We start from the raw sequence: 26,136 nt of genomic DNA, 5'->3' as shown, positions 1-26,136 counted from the left end.
GGTTGATAGGGGAGAAGGCGCTCACTCAGGTATCCTGGTCGCAAGTTTTAAATCAGTGACACTCAGTGCTATTTCTCATCATGGATGAACCAGTGGAGGGTGATGGCTCCAATGTCAGTGGGGTGGTGAATCTACTCCGGATTTCAGACAGAACTCTAAAGGAGCTATCCAAGGTGCTTTGCTGTTCTGACTGAAACCCAGAGCAGATTCAATACCCCACTGACATCAGAGCCACCAGCCTCCAGTGGTATGGACTAGGGATGTGTTTCGCTCCGATTAGAATTGGAGAATCAGAAGCGAATTGGCCTGCTCCGCCTTGCCCAGAGGCGGAGTAGAAGCGGACCGCAGACCCTTAGAAGCATGGTGAAGAGAAGCGGCCATAGGAGAAGCGCTTCTCTTTTCGCGGAGCGATCCGCCCGCCATTTTGGATAATTTCACCCATAGGATTGCATTGCGGAAAAGATTAAGGCATAACTGTGTTGTTTTTAAAGCTATGTTTCTGAAATTTCTTGTGCTTAGAGAGTTGTGGCTGGGGGTCATTTTGAGCCTACTCTCAGCACTCTGCGTGGTGCGGTTCACTTGCTATAATTTTTGGAAAAATAGGGTAAAAAAGCGGGAGAGGTACCTTTTTGAAGTGCTGAGAGGCAGATTCAACTCCCAGTCATGATCACCTGATGAAGCATCCTCCAATCCCAAAGTTGGAGGAGGGGATAGGCAAAACGGGATACTTAGTAACTTGGGATACTGGGAAACTTCTCTTTCTTAGTCTGAACGGACTTTTCCCAGTGTTTTTTTAAAACAGTAGCCCCACCAAATGCACAAACACAACCTGAAATCATATACTAAGCAAATAAATAACAGATAGGAAACACAGCACTGCTACCCACCCTAACCTTGGTGAACAACTGAATAGATGTGGTGCAAGGGGATGAGGTCCCCTAGGGCATGTGGACGTGCCCAGTGCACACACTGTGTCCTGCCCTGGAGGGTCATCAGAGCCCTTCAAAGAGTAACCAGTGGAGACTAATGCCTGTCATGAGTTGAAGTGACAGGTAGCTTCTTAAGACTGGTACTTACTTAGGGCCAGTCAAAAATTGGCATATCCCCCTCCCCCTGGGCACGTCCACTTTCCTCCTACTGGTAAAAGACAGACATAGCCATTTTTAAAAAAAATCCTTCTTGTTGTTTATTCAGCAACACTGCTGCTTTTAATTCCACCCCTCCTTTGTTTATTTATTTATTTATTTATTTGTTCCATTTTATATTTACACCCCATAGCCCAAGTTCTCCTGGCTTTTCCTCTTCAGTGAAGTCATGCAGGCTTTCATTGTGGTTCAACTCCTTATTGTTGTTGTTGTTATTATTATTGCTATTAATATTAATTAGTACTGCTATTATTAACGTTACTATTGTTGTTGTTGTTTAATAATGGCTGTGATCACAGTGCAGTCAATCAACTCTGAAGCAAGGATCACAAAGCTTTACTCTTATCCTCCTAGCCTCCTAGTTATGGGATGCAAAAGAAAAGGCATCTCTCTGTGCTGCTCCCGCCTCACAGGGATGGTTTGCATTACTGGCTTTGAAACTATCCTTGGCTCACTTCCTTGTTGCCCCAGAAATGTCTGCTGCCTGCCTGCCTTCCCTCCGGGGTGCTGCTGTGGTGGGACATCTGCCGGGACTGACTCCCCCATACTAGATCTATGGCATATCTCTGCCTGGCTCTCTGCCCGCCTGTCCTCCTCCTCTGTGACCGCCTCGCAGGGATGGTTTGCAATGCGTTACTGCTGGCTTAGAAAGAAACAAGCCATCTTTTGCTCACTCCTTGCGCCCGCCTCGCAGGGTTGGTTTGCAATGCGTTACTGCTGGCTTAGAAAGAAACAAGCCATCCTTGCCGCACTTCCTTGTGCCCCCAGAAATGTCTGCTGCCTGCCTGCCTGCCTGCCTGCCTTCCCTCCCTCCTCCCCTGCCCGCCTCGCAGGGATGGTTTGTGTGTGTCTTGCTTTGACTCAGGGGATAAGTCCTTCCTGCGCTCACTTAGACTTTTTGAAGTTCCAAATAATTTTTTCAAGTGTGGAAGAAGATTCATATAGGTTTATCTACTCCCCAATTCATGGCATGTTGGGATTTCCTTTGAAATGGCCCCATTGAGCTGTCTGCAGCTTTAAATCCCTGAGATACTGGGGTGTCCGGTTTTCAAAAATTCCCCCAAAATCAGGGGAGGCTTGGATTGGCTTGAGTCTTGGCATGCATGTGTATACATGTGGATGCATGCATGTGGATAAGCTATCATGGTGCCGAGTTTGAGGTTTCTAACGTGAAAATTGACATAGTTCTAGCATGGGACTTGATTTGGGGTGAGTTAAGAGGTTAAAGCCCCGCCAAAAATCAGGGGATGATGGGATTTGCTTGAAACTTGCCATGAATGTGGATCTAGATGGCATCTGTGAGGGTGCCCACTTCAAAAAAATGTATCTGTCAAAATGTCAGAGCAAACCCCATGTTTGAAAATGGGGTGTCCGATTTTCAAAAATTCCCCAAAAATCAGGGGAGGCTTGGGGGGAGGGGATCTACACTACTGCTTTTAAAGCGCTTTAAAGTGCTTTGAAAACATTTCAAAATCTGTATATGCAGTGTGTCCTGGGCCCCAACAGTTGTCAAAACTGTTATAAAGCGCTTTAAAGCAGTAGTGTAGATCCCGCCTTGGATTTGCTTGAGGCTTGGCATGCTTGTGTATACGTGCATGAGGTGTCATGGTTCTTCTATAGTATGTCTGACTTCACACTTATAATTCCAGTCTGAATGCAAAATAAAAGGATGTGGTCATGTGTATAGGTGGATTTTCATACAACCTTTCAATGCATGTTGATTCATTTTTCTCTTTAAACTTTTTCTTTTTCACCTCACTGCTCCCTTGATTTGGATTTTCCAAACCATAGTGTGATGTGCCTTCCTCTTCTATATTTCTGGAATGTGCCCGAAACCAGAAAGTCCTCTATCTGCTACCAAACTGCTTTTGTTCCAGGCAAGATCTAGTCCCTTTCTGCACCTAAGAATTATCCAAGGAAAATGGAGGGGTCGTCCCTGCCTGCTCCTGGGATCCCCTGTGTGTCATTTGGATGCACAGGGATGATCCTGGGGAAAAAGGTAGGTGTAGAAATGTCCCTAGTCTCTAGTTTGAGTGGGGCTTTCTCCCAACAATAATGAAATAGACTCATTTGTTGTATATTCCCCTACATGGATCCAGAGAGAATTGCTAGTCTTTTTGATCAAGCAGTTCTCTGAGCATGAATAGAGAGCACATTGGAAGCCATGATGAGCTGAAAAAAGATTGCAATAAATTTAAGGCTGTATCTGTGCTTTCTCATAACAATCTTTTTGGCACAACTACTAGAGTTTCTTTCTGTCATTCCAGTTTCTGGCAAATATTTTCATTGCTTCCTTTTTGTGTAACGCTGTGACCTTAGGGTAAAGTGCAGGGACTTGGCACTACCTAGACATCCTTTTCTTGTAAGTATCACACAGACCTTCCTGACTTTCTGCTAGCCCAAGAATCAGATTATCATTTTTGTATGCACATGCCATCAGTGTACTTTCAAAGGATCCCCACAGTTGTTGCACGTGCTAGTGATTTACATTATTCCCCAAAGGATCTTGAAAGTACACTCTGATAAACTAAAACAAAGTCCAGTGAAGTTTTATTCTAACACTTTCTCAACAGCAGATGTTGCTGCTCACTGTCAAGCAGAGCTGTTAAGATCTGTCATATCAGAACAAATTGTTATTTATTCTGACTCCTAGTCTGACACATGAGTACCAAAAAGGTGAAGACATCCATGATATTAAATTCTCAGAAAACTTCTGTGTTACTGTTCTCCAAAAATGATGAGTTTTCTGAAGAATAGGAACAGAAAAAAAATTCTGAATATTTCTGAGATATTACATTTTAAATATGGAAATTCCTGAAGGCTTTCTTTCTTTCTTTCTTTGTCTCTCTACCCTGTTCATCAGCCAAAAAGGCTGCCGGTGTGGCTTATATACAATCTATAAAACTTACACTGTAAAAGACAAGACACAAAATAAAACAACAACTCAGCCACCAATTCTTAAAGTTAAATAGTACTTCATATACTGACCAGCTTAAATGGAAACAGTTAAGAGAGTGTGGAAGCCCAAAGAAGCTGGTTTTCAGCAAAGCTGATGAAATGGCCCTGCTTCTCATATTCTTCTGCTATAGCTGATGGAAATCTAATCAGTTCTATTAATTTTCCATGTCCAGTGGCATTTTAATAGAAATGTCAAAACATTCCACTGGCCCTCTGGGTGCCCCATCCTGGCCCTCTAGGATTGGATTTGGGGTGGTATCCAACCACGTAACTCCACTAACATAAATTACATTGTGCTAGCATAAGAGACCTCTAGCACAACACCAATAGTGTTAGTTTGCATGACAGGATTCCCCTGAAAACTCATCACACAAGCTAACACTACTGGTGTTGTACTAGAATTCTCTTACGTTAGCGCAAGGCAATTTGAGTTAGTGAATGACATGGTTGCATACTATTAATTAAATCTCCAAACACAGATCTGTCTCAATTTCATGCTCTGATCCTAAGCTTACTTCCCAGAAGTAAGGTGATAATTTCCGTAAGATTTATTCCAGGTACGTGTGTTTAGGGTTATAGTCTAAAACTTTAATATTGCTTAAACTCTAATTGAAATTCTAATGAAAGTTTCCATTTATTTCTAAAGTTTGTTATACTCTAGACTCTAGAGTACTGATAAAAATACTCTTTCTCTTTTGTTCTGACTGGCAAACTATACATGAAGCCTTCCTAATTAGTCCTGTAGCTGTATATCTTATGGTAGTTGAGAGGGGTTTTGGATTAAAATGCAACAAAATATATTTCCCGAGCAGGAAGAACTTCATGACTGTTATACAGTTGTTAGAAGTGCATGATCTTTGGTCAGAAAAGATTCCAGATTGTATCAAAGGTGCCTGGAATACCTTTTCAGTAAAGTCCCATCCAGGGAAGAGTAATAGGAGAACATGGCAGCAGAAGCTTCAGAGAGAATTAGGGTCAAACTTCATGTTATATTTAAAAAGTAGCTAGTAGCTATGTCTTTTTTCTTTTTTCACTCAAACAAACAAAAAACAGGTGGACTTGATCCAGATTGGGACCTAACATAGGGGTAGGGGACATTTAACGCTTTACCCCTTGCTGTGGTCAAGATCCAGGTCAGACATCCCTCCAACATCTGCAATTTAATTTGCCAAGAAGTGAACCACTGAGCACTACATCAGGACATAGTGTCACACCAGACATTCTATTGGTGTGTGTGTGCGAGAGAGAGAGAGAGAGAGAGAGAGAGAGATAGCATCCCCTCATTGCAAGCAGCAGCAGAGCTGCTATTTTTTAAAAAAATCTAAACTGATAAATTATGGTGTTGCAGCATCAGCAACAACATGAAACACTATTGCACCAACATCATTTATCTAAATTCCCTTGGATCAATTTTTATTTTTTTTAGAATTTCCCATAGTCCCTTCCCTCTCCCATTTTGTTTTGGTTTGGTTGTTTTCACTCTGCCTTTTTTATGTTACATCTCTCTTCAGCCTAACAACCTAGTTAGCAAAGCACATTTACTATTATGTCCTTCTGCATTCAGATCTTTGGAGACCCAGAATTGCCTTTAGATATCCTAGCTTGCAAGGCAGACTTCTAGAGCAACCAGATGAAGGCAGAGTCAGGACAGAGAAAGGGTCCGTATATGTACAGTCTAGCTGCAGTGTGGATTTCAGGGTGGGGGGAATGCCTAGAAGAAAGCTTGGGATTTTATTCCCTTGGCCACAGCTCATACTTTACCCACCAGCTTTATTCATTCAGGCTGTGTTTTCTTTTTTGAAGATTCATTTCTCCATGTTTGTTCCCTAAGAAAACTATTGACATGACACAAAGACCAGTGGGAAGGTTTAGGGTTATTATCTAGGTCAGAAGATCCCCATGTCACCATGTCTAATATCCCACCCTTTGCTTTTGTATTACATGTGTATTCATGCAACAATAAGTATGAGGGATTGGATAATTACTCAATTTCACTGAAATGCCAAAGGTCCACATTTTAGACATAGGTGGTTCATTTGCTGTGGGTGGGGTGGGTCTATCTATAAGTACCATGCTTGAACCTGAAGAATAATCTGGGCCCTTACTTCAAATCTTAAAAAAATGGGAGAGGGTCTTGGTTGTATACCTTGACTTTGGGATCAGATTGCTCTGTAGGACGTCACCCACACTGGAGAGAAAACTGGATTCCATTTAGACATTGTATGTTTCCTCATTGGGATGTTGTGTTGTGGGCTTTTCTTCTTCTTTTTTCTTTTTCAAGAGTTGGGTCCAGGACCTGCCTTCCACCAGAGGAAGGGACCTTCTGCAAGAAAACATGCTCTGCTTGTTGATGGTCCCTCTACCCAATTTTTGGCCATCCCCTCCCCCAATACCATAGCTCTCTCCATTCAGCAGAGTCTCCTGTCTCTCTGTGTAGCATTTTCAGGGGGCTGGAAGGGCTGCTGTGGGAAGGAGGGAGCAGGGAAGCAATGAAAAACTTAGGAAACTCTATATAATCACTATTTCTTTTTTCTTTTCAGTGATAGACCCTTTGTCACAGGAAAGCCACATTCTTTTGTAACTGGCATTCATTTTCAGTGAGATACTTAATGCTTGCTGGAAGCTCCATCGAGCTGTTAATAGAGATCAGAAGTGGCCACATGTGAGAAACCCCTTTCATCTGTAAGTTAAACTTGAGGAGGCCAGCTGAAAAATGTAGGCACCAAGGCAAACCTCATAAACAGCATCAGTGGTCGAAGTGGCAGCCTGTATTGCAATAATGTTATTTTTTCCCAACATCTAACCTAGCCATCACCTGCTTAAATTGGAATTGTTTTGAAGCAGCAACACTTAGAAGGAACATACTAAAACCAATGAAATGAAAAGCCAATTGCGATAAAAACATGGCCTAATAACAGAACTTAGAATGGTCACTTCTTACTTCACCTTGGCCACTAAAAACCATATGAAACAGAACATTCTTATACTACTTCACTTAAGATAGGCATCAGGAGATATACACAAATATATGTATTCTCAGACATGGAGAAGGCTGCTAGACCTGTTCCCTTGGCCCCAGATCTACTGTGGAACGTTGACCAGAATGTACCCCAAGCGGAGAGGAGATGAACTGAGCCATACTTTCCAGAAGTTCTCTACAATGACATCTGGAGAATTCAGTAGGGATCAGTGGTAGGATAATGCTAAATACCACTGTACGGAAGAGGCCAGTTCAAAAGGTTTCTGGGTGGAATGGGGAATTTCCTGTTACTGTTCTGTCTTGTTTAAGAGAGACAATAAAGTTTGGGTCTGGGGGCTCAATTTACACATCCCAATAATTGTGTTGGGAGAGCTGAGGCTGTTTGTTTGTTTGTTTTGATCCAGTGTAACTGTGCACAGTCCTGATTTAGATTGGGATCAGTACGCTTTGGAAGAGAAGGATTAAACCTTCATCCTACCGGGTGTGTGTATGGAATTATAAAGAAAAGAAAAGAGGTGGGTGGGAAAGATTTAACCTCTTTCCCAAAGTTCCAAGGTCCCAATCTAAATCAGGACCATGCACATTTCCACCAGTGCAATGATAAGAACATGCATCCATAGGTTCTAACTTGCATACTTCTGTGCCCTCTAAGTCAGCATTCCACAACCTGGGCTAGATCTACACTAGTGCTTTTTATCAGTTTTGAAGTGCACTGATAACTGTTGGGTGGCATTCTGTATACCATTTTCCTAGTGTTATTTCCTGTATTTTGTTTGGTATTATCCAAAATACCACAAGAGATGTCATTGTTTGGGCTACATGAGGTATATAATGTTACCATAATGGGATTGTATGAATGTGACATGAGGTGTAGATCTCAATCTGGTGCCTTCCAGATATGTTGAACTGAAAGGCTTATCATCTTCTGCCAGCAAGGCTGATGGAAATGTAGTCAAACATCTGGAGAGAAAGACTGCTCTACAGCTTCCATGACAGGCTGCAAATGTTTGAGAATAGGAAAAGGGAATATGCATACACATTTGAAGTAACTTGGCTCATCTGCTGAGCCACATGTGGTATTTCTCTTAATGTTATGAGTAGCCAGAAAAATCAGGTGTTTAAACATTTTAAAATGATCACTGTCCTAAGATGACCAATTTATTTAAATGCTGACATTGTTTTTCTTGTCATCTGGCTATGTACAGTAGACAACCACCAAATCAACAAGTCAGAAAAATCTCAGCCTGGTCTAATAATTGAGTATTATTTGATTCAAAACTCATTAGCTGTGGACATACGAAGATATATGAAAAAGGTGAAAACTTGTTCTTTGGGCCATTTTTAGAATTTCCATTAATTTTTGATGGGTTCGCATAATGTAATTAAATTGGACTTTTGTGCCAATGAAAGAATAATTCTATCTTCAGGTGCTGCATATATTGGGGAAAGCATTTCCCTGAACTTTCCCAATGCATCTTCAATCCTGCTATTTCAGGCTTGACCCTCTGGTGAATGGAAACTGTCAATCACGTGAATTGCATTTAAGTGTGAGGTTACCTGGTGATAGGGACAAATCCTTTAAGTACTTCAGGGATTAGAGCTAGTCTGACAAACTCATTTAAGCAGAAATGTCTCTTGGGATTCATCTCTGGGAAAATCTCACATTGAAACTCCTATTGTTTCCAAAACATGTTCAGAAGATACTCCGAAGTCACATAGAGGGGGCAAGAAGGATTGTGGCTCAATGCATGTTCCCCATAATATCTGAAAAAGCCTACACTATACTTGGATCGATTATGTCTACAGGACAATAATTTTATCGCTTATTGTTGTTCCCTGCCTCGATCAAAATGGAGAGGCGGGTAAGAAATAAATTATTATTAGGAACCTTGCCTATTTAAGATGGTGGACCTGAGATACCATGGTGCTCACAGTAATGTCTGAACAGTGCCATATACTTGAACATAAACATGGCAAAATAGTTACCCACCAGCCACGTCTGCCCCATAAAACAACTTTAATGGACCCTACCAACATCTGCTCACAGTTTCACCTCTAAGAAATGAAATGGTTCGTGTGTGTCCCAGCACATAGAAAGCTATGATATATATGTATGTGGTTTTGTGTGTGTGTGTGAGTATCAGAAATTTTTACTAAAACAAAGGTATCTTGAAAAAAAGAGGGGTGACTTCAATAGAAAATGAAACTATACTAATAGCAAGTTTCTGAATAAAAAATGGATTTCAAATATCTGGCACCTGGTCAGATAGTGGGATCTAAACATTCTTTTCCTCTTATGAGTATTTATCAAAGCTAGCATGCATCGTCTGCATTGCTTTTTAAGTTCTTAAACTTGCAGATTTTGACCATGTGTTCTGTGCTCAAAAATAACCTTGATAATGAATTCATTAATTTTTTTTACGCAGATGGTCGTTCTTTCCTTCTATATTTTTAGATTACTATAAATAGGATACATATCCCTAATTTTGCAGACTTTAGGCAAATAATATTTTTGAAGTAATTCAACATGGACTCCCATCATGTTCTCCATGATTCAAATGTCTTTAATTTTAGAAAGTTCTTTCATATTTTATTTATTGCTGGTTTTTTGTATTTCTGGGCACAAAGATTACTGCAGACGCTGACTGCAGCCAGGAAATCAGAAGACGTTTACTTCTTGGGAGGAGAGCAATGACAAATCTTGATAAAATAGTTAAGAGCAGAGACACCACACTGACAACGAAGGTCCGCATAGTTAAAGCAATGGTATTCCCCGTAGTAACCTATGGCTGCGAGAGCTGGACCATAAGGAAAGCTGAGCGAAGGAAGATAGATGCTTTTGAACTGTGGTGATGGAGGAAAATTCTGAGAGTGCCGTGGACTGCAAGAAGATCAAACCAGTCCATACTCCAGGAAATAAAGCCAGACTGCTCACTTGAGGGAATGGTATTAAAGGCAAAACTGAAGAACTTTGGCCACATAATGAGAAGACAGGATACCCTGGAGAAGATGCTGATGCTAGGGAAAGCAGAAGGCAAAAGGAAGAGGGGCCGACCAAGGGCAAGATGGATGGATGATATTCTGGAGGTGACAAACTTGACCTTGGGGGAGCTAGGGGTGGCGACGGCTGACAGAAAGCTCTGGCGTGGGCTGGTCCATGAAGTCACAAAGAGTCAGAAGTGACTGAACGAATAAACAACAACAAACACACTTCTATTCAGAAACAGGTCCCACTGAGTTCAATGTGGCTTACTTCCAAGTCAATTTTTTTGAATATTTTTATACTTTTATTATTGTATTTTTGTTTAGTTTTGTTATTATTATTTGTTGGTATAGGATGGGTCACATTCATTCTAAGGGCACCTACTTCATACACTACTTTTTCCTGTAGACAGTAAGTAAAGTATGGACATAGCGGATATGGTTTGGAAACATTTGCAGCATACGTCATTTTCGTGATATAAATCCATCTACAGATCTGTATAACAAACAAGTGAGAAAATTAAAGGTTGATTATTTGCCTTTTCAAAATGCTTAACCCATATTGTTTACTAGCAAACCCATTATTTAATTACAATGTAATTAAAACTGCCATACCAAAGACTATGACAGCTTCTAGAATATTAGTTATGTTAGGAAATATCTAAGATAGATGTAGAATAAAATCATAGACAAGTGGTTTATTGAATGTGTCACTGATACTTCTAAGTTACACTAAATTGTTGACATTGTAATGGTTATATAAAGCAAACAAAAATCCAAATTAACTACTGATGTTTCGTTTTTAATTTCAATTCTCCTGCTTTTAACTAATTTGGTAATTCAGTTAATTAACCAATTAAGTATCTCTAAACTCTATTCTCAGTATTTAAGATGAGGGAATTTTGTGCTTTCTCTCAATCTTGCTTTTTCTCCTTTCCACATGGAAATTGATTTTCTCATTGTCTGACATTTGGACTGGGTTCATCATCTCCTGAATTTCTCTTCTCTAACATTGCTGAATGGAATGTTTTCTCCAAAGTATATATCATCACAGTACGATTAGGTACAACAATCACTTTCGGTATTGCAAAAAAGGGAGGAATAAAGTAAGAACTTGTATGAAGCTTTGAAATTGGTAGCAGTTACATTGTTTTGTATCACTTTACAGCTAGTTAGACTTGAGACGCCTAATCAGGACATCGGCTTCAATCCCTAGTATGTCCAGGTGGGACTGGGGAAGTCTCCTTTCTGAAATACTGCCTCTGTATTGACAGTGATGAGTTAGATGGACTAATAGTCTGCTTCAGTATAAAGCAGCTTCCTGTGTTCCAATCTGAACACTTAGGACCAAACTAAACCTGTTTCTAATCCCACAGAGGTCTCCGCTGGAGGTATTTTCTTTGTTTTTCAACTCCCCCACAGAGTGGCATGAAATTTCAGCTTTAAAAACCTTCCCAGAGCACCACAGTCCTGATTTGAACTGAGGCTGCCTGTGCTTACTCTGAAGCAAATAAACCAATCACGCATAATAGAACTTAGAATGTTTCACTTGGCCCATGTTCAGAACTTCAGACTTAGACTTTTAAAAATAGTTCTGCAATAGAATCATTCTTTGGTAGAAGTGAAAGCTGAGAAAAATGCATGTGCAGAGACACTGGCCTTAGCTAGACCGGGCTTCGTCACAGAGCGAACCCCGGGATCATCCACATGATGCACAGGGGATCCCAGGATCTGGGAGGGATCATCTCTCCCTTGCCCTGGGATAGAGCCCTCCCCTTTGGGCCCACTTTTTCTGTGGTCCTTGGCTGACCCCGAGACTGCGGAACATGTGGCCCGTTGCTACGGTTTGACCCAGCTCCGACCGATTACTCGTGTGGAGCTGGGAGCTGCGCCCATCGGGGTTAGGGTGGGGTGAGCAGGGAAAAAACAAACAAACCACACCTTACCTTTAAACTGTAAAACTTACATTTTAAATAATTTTAAAATGGTGGGTGCAATGCCTCACTGAGGTCATCGCACCTCACGTGTAAACGGAGGGATCTCGTGTTAATCACAATGCGAGATCTTCCCTCCTCCATCGCGGATTATAAGGTAAGTCTAGCTAAGGCCTAACTAAACCCCATAGAAGCTGCGTGAGCAGAAAGAGGGACTGAGATTTTGAAAGCTAAGTTGGACCTCAGTCGAGATGCACAACAGTTACTGGAAGAGAGGCTCAGAGGCAGTTACGCTGAGGGGAAAAGGGATGAAGTAATGGTAGTGGGTACCTGAAGGAAGGAGACAGTGAGGATTTAAGGGGAAGAAGAATGGAGAAAGTACAGAGATGACAAAAAGAGCAATCCATGAAAAGAAGGACTGGGGAAGGGAACCCACAACAAGCGAGGGGGGAAATAACCCAAGTTTGTTGTTGGCAGTAAGGAAATGAATAGTAAGAGAGAAGGTTGTGAAGGGAGCTATGGAAGTTGTCCAGAAAAAGCAGAGAGTCCAATGAGGCTGTGGTTTGAGTTGACTAACCAACTATTTGAGGAGCTCTGTCCACATTATAGTATTACTTTTCAGACTGCAGAAGCACTACAGGTACTTTGGGTTGTGATTTTCTACTGTAGAGAACATAAAAGGATACATTTCAGCATTGGGGGTTTTACCAGGAGTTGTGTGGTAGCAAGTCCTTGGATTTTTGCCAACACAGGTAAAACTCGACCATCACCAAAGATAGCTCAGATGGGGAATAATTGGTTAGCTTACTGCTGGTGGTCTTTTACTTAGCAATCCTGACTTCCAGATGCGCCAGCTGGGTGGGTGGGTGTTAAGATGGGGCTGAAGCCGTCTCTTGCCAATGGAGAGGGGTTTGCTGACAGGGGCACTTTGTCTGCCCCAGCTGCCCAGTGCCTCCCAGCTTTGTGGATGGAAAGCTCCCACTGCCAGTCTGGAGCTGGCATAATCACCCCCTCCCCATTCCTGCCAATGTGACAAAATTTAAAACATAAAGTTCTGCTGAGCTGAAGCCCCCTCCCTTCCCGCCACACACAAACACCTTCTGGTCTTGCTGGCAGGAGCTGGGTGGGATTACAGTGAGGTGGTCGATCTCATTGCAAGCAGCAGGGCTTTCCATGAGGTGGCTTTGCTCCTCCCTGGCTAAATGTTAGATTGCCCTGCTGTTATCCTGTTTGTTTTTTGTGATGGTTATGTGTTATCGATGTTAAAATGTTTTATACAGTACATACCTATGGTCCCTAGACACCATCTTCTATAGCTGTTAATGATGAAGAGCCTGGCAAAAAAAGAAGTGGGGGGGCAAACCTTAGTGAGGACTAATGTGGTTGAATTCACATGGATTCAAATCCAGACGTCTAAGACAAAGGGCACAGTCCTATGGGATTACACCCCTTTAGGCGGAAGCCTCTGAGATGAGAAGCTTCCAAAAATCCAATGCCCTGCAGTCCCCAAAATATCCTATAGTCCTTGGGAGGCTCTCCCAGGGTTATAGGACTGCTTTCTAAAGGCACTATCCTATGCATGTTTAGTCAGAAAACCCCCCTACAATGTCTTGCATTCTCCAGCCAGCCATCTCTAAACATGCATAGGATTTTTTCTGTATCAACATGCATAGGATTGCACCCTTAAGTACATAAAGCTTTGTACTCAGAAGGACAAATCTGTAACTTTTGCTTCCCCCCACCTTTGGATATCATGCAAATCAGGACTTTTACTAGAATAGAATGTGATTTTGTAAATACATATGCATCATTTTAAAGAAAACCCTCTCGCTTCTTTCTAGGAGTGACTGGGTAACGTCTTACAAAGTTATGGTGAGCAATGATAGCCATGCATGGATCACGGTCAAAAATGGTTCTGGAGACATGGTTAGTATCACGTAATATAATATTTTCTCAATCACATGCATGTAGTAGTCGTAGTTCCATATTAATAAACTGTCCCAACACAGTGCAAAAACAGTTTATAAGCTGTTACAAGACTACCTCAAATTAAAGTGAAGGTTTTCTGTCATGTGTCCATGAACAGAGGCTGGATAATTGAAATGGTCAGAGAGCATGTACTTAATGAAGCTTAAGAGAAATTAAGCTTTTCTACACAAGACTGTTAATTGGTTGTATCTATTTTAAGTTTTGTTGCAGAATTGAGATCTGGGAACTACACAAAGGGTGCTTCCTTTCCTGCTTTTCTGTTTCTAGGTAGTGCTGCAATATACTGGAATAGTACATGAGTAAAGAAAGCATTTTCTTTTGCTTTCACAAACAATACTGCATTTTCTTGATACAAAAACAACAAACAGACAAACAAACAAAAAACTTGCTGAAAGTGCTATTTAAAAACAAGCAAAACTGGTGGGTCACAATGTCATCTAAAGAACCCATAAGCAATCTTGAGTAGAGAATCACAAGCACACAATAAATGGCCCACATAGAAAAACCCGTATTTGATAGTTGGACCTGGATTCCAATGTTCAATTTTACACATTGTTACATAGATATATGGCACAGATCTTAGTCCTCTTCCGGTATTTGCCAAAGAAGGCTTTCTTGTAAACATGGAGGGAGCCTGGTATATAAACTCCATCCCATCTTCCTGCACTCCCGACCTCTTTGTGTTGACAGGGAAGGTCTCTAAGGGTGAATGCAGCTGAGACCCTTGGCTTATCAGGGTTCCTGAACATGTGGGGCTGTGTAACCACTCATATCAAGCAGTTAAGTAATTATTTAACCTCTCTCTACCCTCTCTCTCTCTCTCTCTGTGGTGGTGTTTATTCATGCTAAAAGATGTCATAAAGACATGATCTTGGACATCAGATAATTCTTTAGTTTTCAGTTATTTCTCTCCAGGCCATTACATGTCTTCAAAAACAATGTCCACTGGCATTATTATTATTATTATTATTATTATTATTATTATTATTATTATTATTATTATTATTAAAGAAAAGATCCCATGAGAGCTGTAAAGAACCAGATTTCTCAGATTTTGGTAGTGGAGCCCAGGTCTATCACAACCGCTACCTTTGGGTCTCCTTTTTACCTTTCTCTCTATAAAGGATCCCAACCATGAACCCAGTGGGAATACTGCTGCTCACTGGTTCTGTGATTCACTGACATTTCTCGGCCCCACAGCAACCAGCCCTGCACTCTATTCACCCTTTTACTTCACTACTGCCACCATATATCCCAGTACCTTACCTCAGGTACTTTAAGAATCCAATGCAGTTTATGAACAAAATAACTTTTATTTAACAATAAGTAAATTCATGCAGTTTATCAGTCCTGTGGTTGCATTTGTTGCAATACTTGTTTGATACAATACAGTATCTCATATATCTTTGCCTACTCTACCCACTAGTCAAATCTATCTCCTCCTATTGCCGCTGTTTCCCAAAACAATAAAACACTGATTCTACTCTGATCTAACCACTTCTACAGACAAACCCAGACTCTCTTTCACTCTGTCAACTCACACTGCTTCTGCTAATTGCCACTCCCCTTCAAACACTTGAATCCAGCAGCCAATCAGCATTCACTCCAACATTCAATTCCCTCACTACTACTCCCAACAGGATTAACCACTTATCATCCTTACCTAGGGTGACCATATGAAAAGGAGGACATGGCTCCTGTATCTTTAAAAGTTGTACTGAAAAGGGAATTTCAGCAGGTGTCATTTGTATATATGGAGAACCTGACGAAATTCTGTCTTCATCACAACAGTTAAAGGTGCAGGTGCCCTGCCCTCTTTTAAATCTGGTCACTCTAGTATAGCTCCTGCACTTTAAGTGTTGTGATGAAGAGGGAATTTCACCAGATTCTCCATATATACAAATGACACCTGCTGAAATTCCCTTTTCTATGCAACTGTTAAAGATACAGGAGCCCTGTCCTCCTTATCATATGGTCACTCTATCTGACTATTCGAATTCCAAACAACATTTACATTATAGATAAATTGCAATAAACAGTAAAATATCACAAGGTCCCCTTATTTGGTACATTTCAGTGAGAGCTTGCAAGTAGCATCATGACTGCAGATGGCTGCAGGGCCGGCGCTGCCATAGAGGCAGCTCAGGTGGCGGCCTAGAGCGCCAAGCAAAGGAGGGCGCTGAACGGCACACCCCGAAGTTGCACTCCTAGAGTGGCCTCCGGGCACGCTGTTCCAAAGCCGCCGCCGCCCCGGCCACCCCCCAACCCCAGTGTCCTGGCTTCGAAGCCAGGAGTGGGCATGGGGTGGGTGGGTTTGGCTTCAGAACAGCATGCCCAGAAGCCACTTCTGGGTGTGCCGCTTCGAAGCCACTGCCCCGCTCCCCAACCCCAACATCAGAGCGGGCGCAGGGCGGCTTTAGTACGGCGCGCCTGCCTAGGGCGCACAATAGTCTGGCGCCGGCCCTGGATGGCTGGAAGGTAGAACTGCAGCTTTCATTCCAGCGTGGCTCAGGATGTGAGGGGTGCTGGGGGGTGGGGGTGGGGAAATCAGGCCCCTTCTAGGCTTATAAAACTGCTGACCCTTCTGACTGGGCTCCCAGCTTTCCTCACCATTTGCTATGCTAGCTGGGGCTGATGAGAGTTAAAGTCCTAATATCTGATGGGCAACAAGTTGGGGAAGGCTGACCTAGAAAGAGCAGAGGAATAGGAAAGTAAATTGCCCTATCCACACTCCACTCCTCAGAGGAATTCATTGTGCCTTAAAGGAATTAATCATGTTGCACTGAAGCTGAAGAAAATGTGACCCCGGATTATAATATATTCTTGGTTTCTTATTCATTCCAATTGGCCTGGGAATGGTCTAATCCCATCTTTTAACTTTTGACTTGTTTCAGGTGTTGTTGTTACTAATGATGACCACTCCTTGTGTGTTGAACTAGATTTTTGAAGGCAACAGTGAGAAGGAGATTCCAGTCCTCAACGAGCTGCCGGTACCGCTGGTTGCACGTTACATTCGAATAAACCCTCGAACGTGGTATGAAGAAGGAAGCATATGCATGAGACTGGAGATCCTAGGCTGTCCTCTCCCAGGTAAGAGCTGTGCTTAGAATCAGGCTTGGCGTAATGGACATAAAAGATCCTTAGGAAGGTTTCTGGACTGACTCCAATGCATGCAGACACTGAATGAGTCATCAATGGTTCAGGTGATGCGTTGGAGACATTTTCCAGAAGAATGAATGATTCTTTCCTGTTACTTTGTCAAGGGTTAATAAAACATCCTTAGTAAATAAGCCCCAGAGTACCATCTGAATGGATATCTTTCCTTGAAGTTAATGAATCATTATGCTAACTAAAAGTAGGCAATTAATCAGCTGGGTGGGTGGGGCACCCTTCAGTCCATTGACAGTCCTAACAGCAGAGAGACCGCAAAATGATCCTCATAAAGGAGACCGCAGGAGGGGGGATATGACAGGCGCTAACAGAAGAGGAAGATAAAGAAGGTGCACAAGCTAGCGCTTCCATTTCCTTTCTGGTTGTCAGAGTATTGCTGTGCAGCCGGATAATGAATGACACACAGGGACTTGTAGTAGCCTGAAAAGGATAGATGCCATTTTCTTTCTAGTTCTTTCACAAATTGGATACAAAGCTCTGTGTGTGTGTGTCTGAGTACAGGCAGAGAAGTAAATGCCTTTGAGTACTCACTGCATTTATTTATTTATGACTGTGTCATAGAATGGTTGCTGCAAGGCAGGATGATCTTTTTTTTTTTTGCAGAATCATCATCATTGTTTGCTTGCAGTTAAGGTCTTCCAAAGAGGGTAGTGGTACAGTCTACTACTTGTTTGGAATGGAGAAGTCAGAAGGTGGTTACGTACACCGATGCTTCCTGTACAACCTAAAGTTAATGGTGATTGCATAGCAGTAATACTGGACCATAAACCCTTAAGATTTCAGCACCTTCCCCTGCCCCCAGTTTATTTATTGACATTTTGATAGCATACATTCTATTGAAAGATACTAGTGCTGATTCTCATTTGGACCAGCAGCAACGGGTACTTCTTGGTTTCCCTGTACTTTTGACTCTATTTATAAATGACGTAGTAGCTTTCTTAAAATCCAGGCAATGTTTTCCAGTGAAAGTAGGTTAAAATAGAATATCTATCCTTTTATACGCTGATGGTGCTATTTTAATTTCCCTCAATCCCCTGCCTGCCCGGCCTTTTTGTAGAGAATCAGTATGCTGACTCAGCATTATTAATATTCCTTAGAGTAAACTATATCCAGCAGGGTCCCATCTAGATTTATAGGGCTAGATGGGATCCTATTAGTCTCTCATATCACCTGAGCCATGCTGGATTAGGGATGTCTGTTGCAGGGAAAACTATCTGTTTGGGGATCATTGGATTTTTCTGGAGTCCCAGGCTTGGCTTGCATTTGTCAATTGAGTCACAGGCTTTTTTCCTGAAATCCGGGAACATTTTGCACAATTTCCAGCCATAATTTGTGGATTTTTTTTAATGCAAAAATAATAATTACTGAATTTCTGCCATCTGGCCCAACTTATTGCGCACCGAGTCACTCAAGCTGGCAGAAGACAGGATAGAATCTGTCTGAGTTAGAAATGTGAAGGCCTGGACCACCCCCCCCCCCCGGAAAAAAAATCAGAAAAAAGCGTTTCCCCCCCGAAGTCTTCTTGTTATCATTTTTTTAAAAAAAATTGAAGAAAAAACAGATTGTGGAGTGTTTTATTTTACCATGATGAATAAACTGTTTAAGATAAGGTGTTCATATATTTACTTCTCCAAATGATTTTTAAAAAGCTATGTAGTATCAGATCATTACAATTTCTGTGCACCGGGGACAAGCAAGTCCTAGTTTGCAAACTGAGACTGAAACTGATAGTAACAGTTATAGCTCAAAAAATGAGTCGGATTAAATTTCATGCATATTTATGGAATCTTGGTCCCCGTCTTTTACTCATTTCTTTTTATGGGTGCTTTTTTATCTGCTTGACACTGTGGAGGACTAGCAGAGACATAATTTTCATTGTTACTTATGTTGATGGTTTCTTCTGTTTGTTTGTTTTTTAAATTGTTTTTTGCCTGCTCCTTATCAACTGGCAAAACCAAAGAGGTTCCCTAAAGCTCCATTTGTAGCTCCATTTATTACCCCAAAAAAAAAAAAGTAAAAATTTAAAAAAGTAAATTCAATTTGTAATAATTTGTATATAATAATTTTAATATATATAATTTTAATATAATATATTCAATTTGTAATAATTTTAATATACCAAATGTGATAATTTAATGCCAAACCGACTTGTACATAATTACTTTTTATGCTCCCAAAGGAACAAAGTGACTTTCAATCTGTGAAAAGTGCTAATATTGCAAATTATTATTTTTTTCAAAAAAAATCTGATTTTTTCCTGATTTTTTTTTTGGGGTGGGGTGGGGGTGGGGAAACGTTTTCCTCCCATGGGTTCAACATTTCCAGAAATTTCACATCTCTGGGCCAAACTGACGAAAACCTCATCAAGCTTTACCCCACAACTGGATTCCTCAGACCTCCCTGGGCTTCTCCCCGCTGACTGTTCAGCCCCCACAATCTTCAGGAGGATTTTTGCTCCCTCATTAATTCAGCTGGGCCAAAAAGTTCAGGTCCAGCTCAACCAGCAGCTCTTTTATTGTGTTTATTTTATGTATGTATGTATGTATTACATTTGGATGCTGCCCCATAGCCAAAGCGGTTTACAAAGATTTAAAACAGTAAACATTAAAAACAAATATACAAAATTTAAACCCATAAAAAGCATAAAAACAAACAATACCCATTTAAAAACTACTATTCTGGGGTCAGTTAAGAAAACCACAACAACACCTCAGCACCTGCTGTTAAATGCCTGGGAGACGAGAAAAGACTTGACCTGGTGTCCAAAAGATAACAGCGTTGGTGCCAGGCGAGCCTCATTGGGGAGATCGTTGTGTTCTCTGTAACATTTTTGTTTGTTGTTTTGAATGCCTTGACAGATATAATAGCTAAATACACATTTGGCTGCCTATTGGATTTAATTCCAGCCTGTGATATAGAGCTTTTCTACATGATACCTTTATTGTGCACTCATTTTCCCTACTCACGGTTGCTTACAGGATCTTTTGATAAATTGGGACCCTCCATTTTTGCTTCTGTTTCTAATGAGCACTTTCAGTGAGGGTTTTTTTTTGAGCAGGGAAAATGTAGCATTTAATTGGGAAAGGGAAAGGAATTGCTTTTTTCACTTGTGTATTTGCATTATTTGGTTATACCACAATGCCACCTAGAGGAAAGGAAATGTTCTTGGGTAACACTCAATTCTGCAGTGAAAGCCAAAGTAGATACAGCCAATTAACAGTTGATTAATAGCTTCTTGTGGGAAAGCTCATAGTAGTCTGCTTGTATGCATGGGTCCCCATAGATGGATTGACTGAGGGTGTGGGAGTGCAGTGGGATGGTTAAAGGAGATAAAATGTCCTCCTTTCTTCGAACTTACTGTCTTCTTCTTTGTGGGTGGATTGTAACAAAAGTAAGGAAGAGGAAAATATAGACACCACAAAAATGCATGCAGGATTTACATACAGTGTTAATATTTCCAAAAGTGCTTTGTCCCCCCCCCATTTAAAAGTTCTTTATATATATGTTATGTGCTTTTAGATGAAGGTGTGTCCCCACTACATTATTTATTTTGGTTTTCGTATACCCTAACATGAAAAAAAGTGTTGTTTTTACTCGCAGATCCAAATAATTATTATCACAGAAGAAATGAAATGACAACAACAGACAACCTTGATTTTAAGCATCATAACTACAAAGAAATGAGGCAGGTAGGACACTCAGAACCAAATTTCTGATGAGGACTCGTGTGTGTGCATGTGTGTTTTTTGGACCTTTTTATCAATGGATCATTAGCATGGGAGTGACTTTGAAAATGCACCATGTTCAGAAAACATCTTGGTGGCTTCACGTTATGTCTGTCTGTCTGTGTATCTCTCTCTCTCTCTCTCTCTCTCACACACACACACACACACACACGCACACACACACACCCCACTACCTCTGAGTCACAGAAATCCTATCCCATTGAAATTCACTGCAGTGATTTGGGAGTAAAAAACTAAAAGCTCCTGATATAAAGATTCATCAAATCACTTTTATTGCTTGCATTACAGATGGAATGTGAGGTCTTTTTATTATTTATGCAGAAAAAAGCCACACTTGCAGCTAGTTGACAAACTTGAGTTGGATAAATGAGCTTGGATCCAGACTTGCATAAACAAAACAAAAGTCATGCCACCCCTCACCAGAATGGCATAAGGGGTGGCATGTCGGGACTGTAGACTCTGTGTGTGTGTGTGTGTGTGTGTGTGTAAAATTAGTAGAAATTGCTTAGAGGCACCTCGCAGGAGTGGTTCGAGTCCGGATCCAAGCCCTCACTCCCACAACTGAAGAAATCTCCCAGCCCACAAACTTCTTAAACCTGAAAGACTTTTGTCAAATTGTTCCTTCACAAGCGAATTGTGCTGAACAACCAGAAAATCCACAAACTGTCCCAACTTGCTGTAGACTGAGTCGGGCACCACAACAGGAGCCAAAACGAAGTCCAGAGAGCCAAACCTAGGAAAAACCTTTGAAATCCCCCACCCTAAGTGGATTTTTCCTGACATCCCTAATTCTATGTGTGAGTAGGACTGATCCAGCCCATTCCATGTCTATTGGGTATAGTGCCTCTTTCACCATAATGGGAACCATAAAATCATAGAATAGTAGAGTTGGAAGGGGCCTAAAACCTAGTATTGTTAGGGTGTTTTTAATCCTTTGCCCCTGGTTGTGGTCATGATCTGATCAGGCCCCCATGTCTATAATTTTCATTACCCCCAAAATGTTTTAATGGATCACTTTTGTTTTAATGGATCACTTTTTGATAATGAAAATCACAGATGAGGAGGCCTGATACAGATGAAGTTCACAGCCAGAGGGAAAAGGTTTTAAAGCTCTTCTACACAACCCCCACCACGTTAGAGCCCCAATCCAGATCACCCCTCCACTTGAAAGATGTAGCTGTTAGCAACATCTTCAATATGAAGTGTAACTCATCCCTTAGTCATCCACCAGATTTCACACTTCCTAAATGTTCTGATGTAGTTCTCAGCTCAAAAAAGTACCAAAATATGTTTAGAAATGCACATTTTGACAGAATATATGTTTAGAAATATGTATTTTGAGAGAAAATATGTATAAAAATACTACTGAAATACAGCCATAAAAAGAAAACCAAAAAAATCACCAGTATTAATGTGGGAACAGGATGGAATAGACTTATAGGTGAACACAAGCAAAAGTGAAATGGACCATAAATAGACTGATTCATCAATCTCTTTTCTCAGCTTGCAATACTTTTCAATTTTAAGAGGGCCATAAAGACTGATCTCTTCCGGCAGGCCTACCCAGATGAATTTTAAGATATTTGACTGTTATTTTAATATTGTATCAGTTTTATATGTTCTTAATCAGTTTTATGTATTTTATAGTATTTGTATCTAATGTTGTTCCTTTGATCCAGAGAGAGAGGCAGGTAAGAAATAAATAAATGATGATGATGATGATGTAGATATGTATAGGCTTGCACTGTAAGTTAATGTGTGGTGTTGCATGGATTCGTCTGATGTGTGGAGTGTCTTAGGTGACCTTAAGAAAGGTTCCTGCCCTGCAATTCTATAGCTGTAATTTTGTGCTACCGTAGATCAAACAGTATTTCATCCCGAGGTGATGGGTGGAGTGATTGGCAACAGAAGACTGGTGCCATAATACAAATGACCAAGATTCACCTGAGCAATAATCCTTCCCAGTTTAAGTTTAGAACTACCAGCTATAATTATGATCCTTTAGCTTCAATCACTCAGCAAAATCATCCAGATTTATATTGCCACGGATGTAGGAGTAGAATATGCTAAAGATATTTCTTCCTATCTTATTCTTCAAATATATAAAGACAATATGTTTGGACATGAAGTATGTGAATCATTTTGAGTGTGCTGAATCTTCAGTGTATTTATACTGAATGAGTCATCATTCATTTTTTATTGAGCAATTGTGTACTGAGTCACACACTGTGCTCACAAGAGATTTCATGGCTTATATTTCCAGCAGACAGATTAGACAAGTAGAAACTCAATTGGCATAATTAGTGTCAAGAACAATAAAGTTAAATGTGTTTTAGATCCTAATTGTGCAAAGACAGGTTGGTCAGGTTTGAAATATATTTTGGGGGAAACTAATAACTTAAAGCAGGAGAAAATTATTTCCTCCGGTCTTATACAAGCAGTAAAAAAAGAGATGTGATTAAGCAGCGGCAGTAGCTGTAACTGGTCAATAGAGAGCAAAATCCTTCATCGCGGCCTCTCGCATTGTCTGCTTCTCCTGATCAGTGAGTCATTTCAGAGCACTATTGTAATTGGACCATTAAGCAGCGTTTAGTTATTCATTTTCATTGACAGTGATTTTAGTTGCAGCCAAATGCTACATTTAAAAAGTTCTGAAGTGAACGGTGATTCAATAAGTCTAAGAAATGGGTGGATTAGTGCTGAACCAAAGGTTTGGTTTTTAGGCTAAAAACAGATCTTTACTAGGGGTTTAAATAGGTTCCTCAGACTACTTAATATTCACTTTTAAAAATTGTATTTGCCGCTGTTTCCTGACACCGTTTTCCTTCTTGCCAATGCCCTGGTGCCACCACTCCTCCTTCAAGATATTGCAACTTTTTCTTTCTTGTTTGATCACATGATTTGATATCAGCCACTCAGGAATTATGTAGTCACAGCCAATGGGCCAAGATCCTTCCTTCACTTTCATTCTCTCCATACACCGCCCCCCTCAACACAAAGGCACACAGAAACCACTGCAAAAATCCACCCCAAATACCATGTTTAGCCATGACTGACCCAGGCCATAGCTAGACCTAAGGTTTATCCCAGGATCATCCCGGGTTCGTCCCTGCCTGAGTGCTGGATGCCCTGTGTGGCATTTAGATGAACAGGTTTGACCCCAGGACAATCCTGGGATAGACTTTAGGTCTAGCTACGGCCCTAGACACACAGTGGACAGTTTAATCATGGCCAAGTGGGGACCCTGTGAAGTGAAGTTAATTTTGGCAGCAGAGACATTTCTCAGGGCCCTTTGTGCTCTCTGCATGGCATAACAGCAGTGACTGCTCCATGTTTTGGGGTGTGTGTGTTTTTGTAAGTTGCTCTGAGTGGGCCCACTATTTTGTCATTGCGATCACCAGTGCAAATTCACTTGCCTTCTCCCTTTAGAAACAATCCCTGCAGCCACACCAAAGTAGAGAGCTAGGTGAACAAAGGATGTTTTTCCTTCCCCTTCCCCTTGCTCCTGTCATAGAACACCTGCTTAGAGGAGATATGTGAATTGACAGTCATAGCGAGAAGGAGAAGAAGAGCCCGGGGTCCAGGGGCTGGTGGTTGCCAAATCATTGGCCTCAGTATCCAGTGAAGACAATAACTATCATTAGCTCTTAATCCCAAGTACCTTTTTCTCTCCTTCCAATATTTATGTTGTCTGACTAGGCTTTGTCAGTCCTGAAATTCCTCCCTCAGGACTATTTGCCTCACATTTCAAGGTAAGGGCCCACTATACCTCCTTTGGGACTTTCTTAATCCCCTTAACTTCTCTCATCTAAGTCATTGGAAGGACTGTTTTGGCGATCTAATCCATGATCTTACAATACTTGTTTAGTAGACCTGTCATGGTCAGGAAACAATGCAACAAGGAAATAATGTCTCTCCTATGTATCTAACCACATCCAAATAAACCCTCATGCTGTAACCAAAACAGAACAATCCAAGGAAAAGCAGTGTTGTGCTTGGGCACCACAAATGATCATTCCCAGCATGTCAGCTTCATCTGCCACATAATGAAAAGAAGACATCTTGAAATGGCCTCTCAATTCATCTCCAATGTTTTAGTAGCAAATAATATTGGGCTTTCTGAAAGAGAAAATGAATGAGGATGAAATTGATAAATAGATGGGCTATGTCTGGCTGAAGACCTAAGTAAGTAGCTTGAAAGAGAATTGATCATAAATTGGCCCCACAGCGCCACCAACTTCTTAAAAATTGGATCTGATTTAGATCTGCCATCAGCATCTTTCTGCTGCCTTGAGCACTGTGTGAATTGCAATTGAGTCTAATGGGTTACTTTAGGGAATTTATGATTATTATTATTTTTTTGGAGGAATGTTAATAGAAGAAATAATTGCCGCATAGAACTCATAATAATTGTCTATTAGCAAGTTTTCTCTGGGCATGATTTGTAATTCTTCTGGTTGTTAATGGCTATGACTGCATATTCTCAGAGGCAGCTCTGTTTCTGCAAACACAAGCAAAATAGTGTGTGTGTGGGGGTGTGTGTGTCAACATTTCACATTTCCTAATATGCAGATGGTACTTTGCAGCTTTTGAAATGAAACATAAGAAAAATGTCCATCTCTCTTATTCACGGAATTCTTGCAGAATGTCCAATACCATTTTTACAAATGCAGACCAATGATGCATATTCACATTTATTCAAATATCTCTTAATTTATTCATTTATCTGTCCCATTGGTTTTTAAGCTATCTCTTAGCCAAATCTCTCAGAGCAAATAATAATAAAATGCATATAAAAAAGACAAACGTGGAGTGAGGCAGAAGGTTATATTTACCTGGCTACCTGTCAATTTATATATCTTTCTTTCTCTGTTTATTTTACAGCTGATGAAAGTGGTGAATGAGATGTGTCCAAATATCACGAGAATTTACAATATCGGGAAAAGTTACCAAGGGCTAAAGCTGTACGCTGTTGAAATTTCGGACAATCCAGGAGAACACGAAGTTGGTTAGGATTATATTTAGACAAAATAAAAACCAACTTGAGGGTTGTTGGCTGATATTCTTAGAATGTTTAAAATGTTCACATTCTACATGTCTACAGTAGTTAGCAGTGGGGGGCATGTAACTTCAGTAGTCATGGTGTTGAATACATGTGGGAGGAATTCTGATGATACTTTTCTAATTAAAGAAGTAGGAGATGAATATAAATAGAAGCCATTCAAAGAGTG

General features: G+C 40.8%; 1 protein-coding gene across 1 annotated transcript in view; it reads left to right on the top strand.

The window, feature by feature from the left end:
* The window catches only part of CPXM2 (carboxypeptidase X, M14 family member 2), a 113,366-nt gene that overhangs the window by 51,849 nt on the left and 35,381 nt on the right, over window positions 1-26,136 (top strand). Inside the window, exons 5-8 of the mRNA XM_063132778.1 lie at window positions 13,841-13,925; window positions 16,928-17,078; window positions 20,760-20,848; window positions 25,790-25,913. Of these exons, the coding sequence (XP_062988848.1) occupies window positions 13,841-13,925; window positions 16,928-17,078; window positions 20,760-20,848; window positions 25,790-25,913 (449 nt within the window). The remainder of the gene's footprint in view (window positions 1-13,840; window positions 13,926-16,927; window positions 17,079-20,759; window positions 20,849-25,789; window positions 25,914-26,136) is intronic.

The sequence above is a fragment of the Elgaria multicarinata genome, chromosome 8 (assembly GCF_023053635.1).
Source record: "Elgaria multicarinata webbii isolate HBS135686 ecotype San Diego chromosome 8, rElgMul1.1.pri, whole genome shotgun sequence".
Lineage (NCBI taxonomy): Eukaryota > Metazoa > Chordata > Lepidosauria > Squamata > Anguidae > Elgaria > Elgaria multicarinata.
The sequence above is the reverse complement of the archived record's forward strand: the minus strand, read 5'-3'. Positions and strand labels throughout refer to the sequence as shown.